This window comes from Mercenaria mercenaria, chromosome 17 (genome assembly GCF_021730395.1).
Source record: "Mercenaria mercenaria strain notata chromosome 17, MADL_Memer_1, whole genome shotgun sequence".
Lineage (NCBI taxonomy): Eukaryota > Metazoa > Mollusca > Bivalvia > Venerida > Veneridae > Mercenaria > Mercenaria mercenaria.
Genome location: NC_069377.1, coordinates 11826663 through 11835858, shown reverse-complemented (window position 1 = coordinate 11835858; position 9196 = coordinate 11826663). Strand labels below are relative to the sequence as shown.

The 9196-nt window shown below is 34.6% G+C and overlaps 1 protein-coding gene across 1 annotated transcript; it reads right to left on the bottom strand.

The window, feature by feature from the left end:
* Positions 1-7636, bottom strand: LOC123537024 (protein LLP-like). Its single transcript, XM_045320563.2, has 4 exons — positions 7543-7636; positions 3960-4110; positions 2905-2943; positions 1-731 (listed from the first exon to the last, which is right to left on the bottom strand). The coding sequence occupies exons 2-4, from the start codon at positions 4105-4107 to the stop codon at positions 574-576; spliced, it is 345 nt and encodes a 114-aa protein (XP_045176498.1). The 5' UTR covers positions 4108-4110; positions 7543-7636; the 3' UTR covers positions 1-573.
* Positions 7637-9196: the final 1560 nt, after the last annotated feature.

The window sequence follows — 9196 nt, the reverse complement described above, 5'->3', positions numbered from 1 at the left end:
TGACTAATAACACATACTTAATGGAACATGCAGCTCTGCATACAAAGTCTATGTATATTTGATGAGGACATAAATTTGAAAAGGTAATACCTATGATGAAAATAAGCAAAGTGGTAAGTACATATAATTAAAGGAATTTTAAGCATAAACATGTTTGAAAATTATTATTTCACACAAGATCAAAAACCCTCGTCACTACTTTATTATAGCTAAAGCTTTTGCTTTTTATCTTTCTTCATACATGTATATTTTGTTTTTGTTTACTGTTCAACTAAGAAGGTCTATCTTAACACCACTGGAGTGAATTATATAACTGGTCTCTAAACTGTGGGAACAATGTTATGTACATCTGTCACTGGAAACCAGTTTCAAAATCTCAGGGATCTCATTGGTTGTTTCTTATCACAATTTTGAAACTGACCAATGGCAAAGTGCATCCTGACAGTGGTTTCAATTCTCACTTTTATAACTTTAAGAGTCACATACTGTTTTATGTGGAAGTATATACAGAGTGCTTCCTATGAATAAGATAAACTTAACCCAAGAGTCCTGAACGTAACAAAACTGGCTATATCACTTCTTCTTCGCCTTTGCTTTTGCTTTCTTTTTCTGCATTTTCTTCACCTTTTTTACTTTTCTTTGACTCATCCATACTGGGAAATTTCCGTGCTCATTTTTTAAAGTCTTTGGATTGTAATTTCTTGAAGCTTTTGAAGTGTCCATCTTTTCACCTGAAATTTACACAAGAAAGACATTAAAGTGGACTTTTCAAGTTTCAGTATCTTCTGACAGCAATCATAATATGGTGAAGAATAAATTTCTGCAGTTTAAGCTAAAACAACTATTGCACTGGAATTAGAAATCAATGTATTTCAATTCATAGCTTGGCTATTTAAAGAACAGGTAGAGCTTTTGGACTTGCCTATGCGTCTCACTTTGGTTAAGTTTTTGTATATAAGCTGTTATCTCAGTAACCACTTGTGAGAATGGATTGAAAGTTTACCAGTTTTTCACTGTGATAAACTGACTTACACTGCACAGGTTATGTAACTATGTAACTCTTTTTTGCTTTTTTACAAATTGTGTGATGTGTCCCTTTTTCAACTTCATATTAATTCAGTTGACAAGGCTGTTAAATAAAAACATTGCTGTCCTTTGACAGCTCCTGTCTATGATCAAATAAAGGGACTTGTGTCTGTTAACTTGGTTTCATTTTTATGGACTCATGCAATCATGAAAGCCTTGAAGATTAATCCCCTATCAATAATGATTTCACAATAAATCTAATATGACTGGGTTCTTTACAATAAAGATGCAAACACTCGAGTTATGAAAATCAACCTACTGCTACCTTATCTGTATTAAACTGAGTTTTGTCATGGGAAATGGGGACCAGATAGCAGTTAACCCTTAACATGCTAAATTTCTATAATGGACTGGTCCATCTTCTAATTTGGGCAGTACCATTTATCATCTGAAGGGGTGTTTACTGAAAATTTACTGACTGAATAGCGAAGAGTGCAGACCATGATCAGACTGCACGAATGTGCAGGCTGATCTTGGTCTGCACTGGTCGCAAAGGCAGAATCACTTGCCACTAGCAGGCTAAGGGTTAAAAGGCTTTCATACTTGATCTACTCTATACATACTACACACATTAAAATACAAAATAATAATACAATCTTTTTTTGTGTGTTTTAATCAATTTATATCATCCACATGCTGTTTTTCTTTTACACCTTAAGGAAAAATATGCTTGCACTCTGTCCTCATGAATTAATTTACTCCTTGCGACATAAAACCCTTAAGTCCCTTTTGTTATGCTTAAATTAATTAAATAATACATCTGCCATGTGTTATTCCTTCAATCAAACATGTCTAAATACGCAGAGAGGAGAGGTGCTTCTGCAAGAAATATGGACGACTTCCCCGCAAAAAAATGCTTAAAATCTCAAGGAGGATAAAACCTTTTTTGAGGTGAGAGGCAAGTCATTTGACCATGATTTATTTTGTATTCGACGCTGTTTTCTAAACAGTATTTCATTTATGTAACGGCAGGCGGTTAATCTAACCAGTTAAATCTTGAATTCTGTAAAAGTACAAACTTGTTCTCCACAAGTAACTGTCAACTCAGAGGTGGGGGATGTATCTGGCACACAACCTATCTATATATTCAGAACAGGAGTGAGGCAGTTATATGAGCTGCGCCATGAGAAAATCAACATAGTGGTTTTGCGACCAACAAGGATCCAGACCAGCCTGCGCATCTGTGCAGTCTGGTCAGGATCCATGCTGCTCGCTTTTTAAGCCTACTGCAATTACAGAAACCATTAGCGAACAGCATGGATCCTGACCAGACTGCGAGGATGCGCAGGCTGGTCTGGATCCATGCTGGTCGCAAACCCACTATGTTGATTTTCTCAGGGCACAGCTCATATGTGAAAAACCTTATTCTAACCATTAATAAGAGCTGTCCATAAGGCAGCACGCTCTACTTTTCTCAGTGCTTGAATCTGAATTAGAGCTTTGCCAGTAAAAAACTTAACCAAAAAATTCTAAGTTAAAAAGGGGCATATTATGGGGATTGTTTCTCCTGGTGTAGACTTTGATAGTTAAGAACTATTTTAAGTTTCAAGTAAAAAGCTTTAATAGTAACAGACTCTGTTACAGAGATATTTGACTTTATCAAAAACTTTAACCAAAACATTCTAAAAATCATTTAAAAATGGGCAACAGCTTTGACCTTATCAAAAACTTTAACCAACGGTGATGCTGGGGTAAGTTCAACAGCTCTCCTTTTTCTCTAAAAAGTGGAGCTAATATTGATAAAATCAACTTCTAGAAACAGGCGTTGCTACGTTAAATTTAAGCAAACTGGAACCAAATGGGCTTAGTAAATCTTACCATCTTTGTTTTGTTCCTTTAACTGAGCTGCTGTCTTTTCTGAAACACAGTTAAAAATATATTTTCTACCTATTAAAGTTAATGTTCAACACTTGCAAAAATGCCACTGCATATTCTTAAACTGTATAGTTAATGTATTTCAAGTAATTCCAAAATTTTATTTAAATCATACCAGGGAGAAAAGTGAAATGAATATTTGAGCCATGCCATGAGAAAACCAACATAGTGGGTTTGTGACCAGCATGGATCCAGACCAGCCTGCACATCCGCGCAGTCTGGTCAGGATCTATGCTGTTCGCTAACGGCTTCTCTAATTGCTATAGGTTTTGAAAGCGAACAGCATGGATCCTGACCAGACTGGCTGGTCTGGATTCATGCTGGTCGCAAACCCACTATGTTGGTTTTCTCATGGCGCGGCTCATTTAAAGATCTTAAAATAAATGAAAAATCAAAGACTGTCATGATAAATATCTGAATTTAAATAACTCTTGATCTTCTATAAAATGAAAAAAGCTAACATCAATAAAAATATACAATTTTGAGCAGGCTTTTTTCCCCAAATTTTACATGTAGTACAAATACATTTTATGTTTACAGCCTTATTAGCAATTTTCATTTATAATCAAACTAATCATGTATAGTTAAGTTCAGTTCTATGAACTGCATGCTCACAGTCAGGAAGAAAAACTTGTGAAATCTAAATGGGATAATGTATTCATACTGTAAGACTGAGAAAGATCAAAAGAAACATGTGAAAAACATTTGTTATTTGAATGGCTGTTCACTGAAAAAAAAATACTGACTCGGAATAGTGAACAGTGCAGACCACTGCACTGGTTGGTCGCAAAGGCAGAATCTCTTGCCTCCAGCAGGCTAAAGGTTAAAAATCACTTTCTTAAAATTAGGGAAGAACAACATCTTCTTCCACTGACAAGGACTTTAGATAATTTCAGCATCCAAACGGACCAAACAAGGTCCAATTTAACTGTAAGATAGACAGCACCATTTTTCAAATTAATTTACCTTTGTGCACCAATTAATGCAATTAAATATACCTGTAAACATTTCTTTCATTTCTACATCTTCTGCTGCCTTGGCCCTTTCTACAACACCTTTTAATCTTTCCAATTCTTTCTTTCCAAACTGTTCACGTTTAACTGCTCTCATCTTCCTTCTTCGCTTGCTTCTTATACTTTTAGCCATGGTCTAAACAGATGAACAGCCTTTAATCATTAACATTTAAAGTTTGAAATTTAGACCTTAAAGTTAAAATGCTATAAATATTTATCCAACACATGTTGACTGAGTCTGGCTTGGCTATGAAAATGATGTAATCCACAAAATAACAAGATGCCCAGCATTTGTAGACATTTTCATTATCAAGTTTGGCTAAATCAACTTCAACTGATTGAAAAAATGGCAAGAGAACTGTATACCTTGTGAAGTTGTGTAATTTCATTATAAACGGCTAACTCTGAATTTAAATCCTATGTTATTGATTATTTGGTGTCTATACCTGACAGTGTTAAGAAATTCAAATAGGAAAAGATATCATTCTAATCATGGCTGGTACTCAACAAGATGGCTGTAAGTCCAAATGCAGAGTATGAACACACGCCAACTTCAGCTACCTGGTCCAAATAATAGGATGTTTAACTTTTGACTGTCACTGTCCCGTCACGTCCAAACTTCTTCTGCATATTTCTGTTAGGAAATCCTCAATGAAATCGATTGGGAACGTTTTCTGGTACATGTTGTAATTATTGTACAATAATTTATAATGATAACATGTACATCTCTGATAATGAATTAATGCTGACATAAAATTTGCCTCGCTGACAATTTTTTAGTGTTTAATTTGTGTTTGGTTTCTGCAATTTAGTACAACATCTGCAGTCTGCAGAAACTGGTGTCGGGTAGGTATTATCTCCTTGCACCTGTTGAGATCATATTTCCAAAGATCTAATTAAGTCTCTTATTTAAAATCATGAGTTCTATTCAACCCATTTGAAGTTTAATTTACTGTCCAGAGCAAGCAAGTCTGACAGGTATTTTAATTATGACTTTTTTAGATTTTTTAATGTCTTTGTTTTCCTAACAGTAAAATGCAGACATGGGTAAGGCTTAAAGGGATGACAACTTTAAATATCAGATCATAGAATAAGTCATCCCGATAAGCCAAATGAGAAAGGCTATCAACTACCTAGTCTCAATTTTTCACAAGCTGACATTTACCGTACAGATCTGCCTCTTCGTCTCAACTCTCAAGTAGTTAAAATCAAAACTGTGGTGGAAATCGACACGATTTAAACTTCATGATTTATAGTTTTACATACACATAAAGCAAGTGAGTTTTAAAAATAAACCGATCGGTACACCCACAGCTTTAAATGGCTGAGGTAGGCTACCTGGTAGAAATTTAACAGAGTAAGCGGAAAACACAGTGACATACATGGAGTTTGAAAGTGTTTTTTACTACAAAACAAGAGGTTTTCTCATTAGTTATGACATATAACAAATGTATATGGAATGAGTTTTTCAGACCTGTAATTTTTTGTATGAAAAATTGGGTTTAAATGTGTATTTGAAGCCTCTAGGCAAAATAATTTGACATTCAGATTGTTTTATATTTGTGATGGGCAATCGAAACGTCAAAACTTTGAAGGACCAAAATAATGGAAGTTAAATCACAGTACACACTGTCATCTAAAGTTATTGGTTTTATATGGTGTGTAAACACACGGTAATCGTTGGTCCTGTACAGTACATACAAAGGGTTAAATCACCACAAAGTTCATAATTTTGGATATTGTTTGATAATTTTAACATAGATTAATGAGGAATTGAATCCCCTTTCGATACATGTAAGTTATATATTAATTTATGGCCAATTTAATTCGTGAAAGAATCGGCACTTAAACCTATAGCATGTAAAGCGTCGGCAGCGATGAAAATTCATCGGAAGTAACTGCTGCTTCAACTATTTTGGATATTCGAGTGTTTGACGCGAGTGGGGATATTGCCCGTATGAAAAAAAAAAAACAGGTCAATATTTCCTAGGATCGCATCAAATTAGTTGGACTATTGAAGCCTCCAAAGTTTATACACAATAACACATCGAAGGAAATTTTTCCGCATTGTTTTGAATGGTAAGTGAGTTGTGCACAGAGGGCATTATAGTCTCTATATATGTCAAAGAGACCTTTGGTCACCATTCGTTGGGCCAAAGAAGTATAAATACACAGAATGGCAACTTGCTGTAATCTCGCGTGAGCTCGTGTCAGAGCGTGATTCGGCGTTATCTTACTAAAAACAAACATCGGCGAGCATGGAGTTACAATTTGTACCTTTAAAACTACATTGTAAATACATGTTAGCTTCTAAAACAAAATTAGTTTAATTTGAAATGGTCTTAAGACACGAAGTACACGTTTTTTTTGCCATCGAAAGAAGCGTGGTCATACGATGATAATTATTTTACCGATGAATAATTGCTTTCGCATACAAAATAGCGCGTGGAGAAAGTGCCACTTTCGGTAAACGAGATCTTGTTTTTAAGTCACGGGAGGTTGGCGAGATTTGCTCTATATGCCTTTCAAGTTGCCAATCTATTTTTATAGCTCTTTGGTTGGGCTATCCTACCAATCATGTTCAGAAAATACCAGTTCCTTTGAACAAGCCTGTTGTAGAAGTCATCTCTTCCACCTGTTGTGCACACAGGTTTATTTTAAAATGAATTATTAAAAGTGTGATATTCAACCAGGTTGGAAATTAAAATTAAATACAAAATGTTGCATGTTATCCAGAAGGCAGTGGCTACGATTACGGTACCGTAATCCTAGCCTCCGGTTCTAGGATTACGGAAGTTCCGTATTCCTAGACAACCCTATGAGGATAAGCTAGGATTACGAAAGTATTCAAGAGGCATCAAATATATGTTAGGACATGCATAAATGATGTTGTAAACTTCTTATTTCATTTAATTAAAATAGCGATTTTTCATGCCTGCCTTATTATTTCGTGTTATCTATCCGCCATTTTGGGTAAGTATAATCTTAAACACTTATATTAATGGTAGCGCGGGGAAATATTATAGAAATCTGAAGCTCAAAGTTGGATTTAAAAAGATATTCTATTCTTTGATTTTTTTTTTATTTATAACCATACTGTACGTTATTAAAGACCATTTGTATTGATTTGATGAAAAAATTGAAGGTATATACGAAACATAGATAATTCTATAATATTTCTGCACAACGCCATTAAGATTATACTAACTCTAAACAGCGGATTGATAGCATGAAATTATAGTGAAATAAGTAAGTTTTACATGCAACGTCATTTACGAATGTCCTAACAAATATTTAATGCCTCTTAAATACTTCCGTAATCCTAGCCTATCCTATAGAGTTGTCTAGGAATATGGAACTTCCGTAATCCTAGAACCGGAGGCTAGGATTACGGTACCGTAATCGTAGCCACTGCCTATCCAGAAAAACTGGTCGCGAAAATGGATGAAAATATTTTCAGAAGTTATCACTTTAAAAGAAAAGTTGGCAATTAACGTTACAGCATATACATTTTCATCTGTTATGTGAAAACATGTAAAGACATTATATCTAGACTTTTAAAACCAACCTTCGAGATTAGCGAAGAGCTTCCCGACTGGAAGAAACACGTGTGTTTGTAAACAAATTAATTAAATAGCTCTACCATACCATAAGGGTCAGACACCGCTATGTTTGTTCCTGACCCTGTCCCGTACTCGTACTGTACAAACCACAGGGAATGGACTCATATATTTATTTTTATAATAGTATATATCATAAAAATAATTATGAGCACATTCCCTGTGGTAAAAACTTGTTCGAGAACCATCAGTTTTGTAAAAAGAATGGCGAAAAACTACGGAAACTGCAGTCTATTTACATCTTAGATTATTCTTCACGCAATCTCTTGGTGGATTAAATATAATGTAAGGACTACCTCTATTTTACAGTGCAGTAAATACTGATACTTGTTAGCCGAAAATATATATTACTTTTTTTTCGTAGTGTACAGCGAACTTGAACGAAATGTTTGTATATAATATAGTACATGTACTAAAATGAATCTTTCTTGTTAGTGGATGAATGCGGGCAAGAAACATTTTATATAAATACACTATTAAGATTTGTTACTCTTAAAGTATACGACAAAAATATCGCGTACTTATTTATTTATTTATTTATTTATTTCTATTTACTTGTACGATTGTATCTACATCTAGATCTTTCACCCAACCGTCGATTTCCGACTATCACTGGGCGGCGCTGTCAGAGAAACAGTTGTTAAAGAAATGATATGTTACAATGTTAAAATAATAAAAGATAAAAAAGACAGTATGCTACAGTTAAAATGGGGCAGAGGCAATAGAATTACATACTGACCACCGCCAGCCTCTCTCTATAGATACTGAGACTGGGGCTAGATTTAACATAAGTTGGTAGGGAGTTCCAGAGACGGATGGTCCTTGGGAAGTAGGAGTTAGAAAAGCACTGAGTGTGAGACATGGGGATTAAGTAATTTAGGTTTCTAGTTGGAATAAGATGAGATTGGTCGACTGCAACTGTCTGGGTCCTTACTTTATAAAACATTACTAATGAGTTGTGTAACCTTCTATATTGGAGTGTATTCAATTCTGAACTAAAATGTAATAGCGTTCTGCTCTAGTTCTGTGAAAATATATATTTGAGTACTTCAGATGAAGTATACTTTTGTGAAATTCATGTAGATCTTCGTAAATGTAATTATTTTTCTTACTCGTGTATATATAAAGTTTATCGTATTTTTAGTAATATCTTCTACTTTCATTAATTAGCACAGCAAAAATATGTTCCTGTACGAGTAAGAAAAATAATTACATTTACGAAGATCTACATGAATTTCACAAAAGTATACTTCATCTGAAGTACTCAAATATATATTTTCACAGAACTAGAGCAGAACGCTATTACATTTTAGTTCAGAATTCGTAGTGTACGGAAGCAGTGCGAAAAAAATGTTAAAATCATAATTGACAAAAGTTGTTAAAAGTGAAAGAAGTTAAAAAATGATAACACGTCATCAGGTGAGTTAAGAGGTTTAAAATCACAGCTTCAGCTATCTAGGGATTGTGGTAGAAGTGCAATGTCAGCTTAAAGCCCTGCTCCGCGGCTATTCAAATTCTATTGTGTATATGCAACCCATGATTACAATAGGTAATAGTTAACGGCCACGCGCCACACTTTAGCACGCAAAACCACAGGTATTT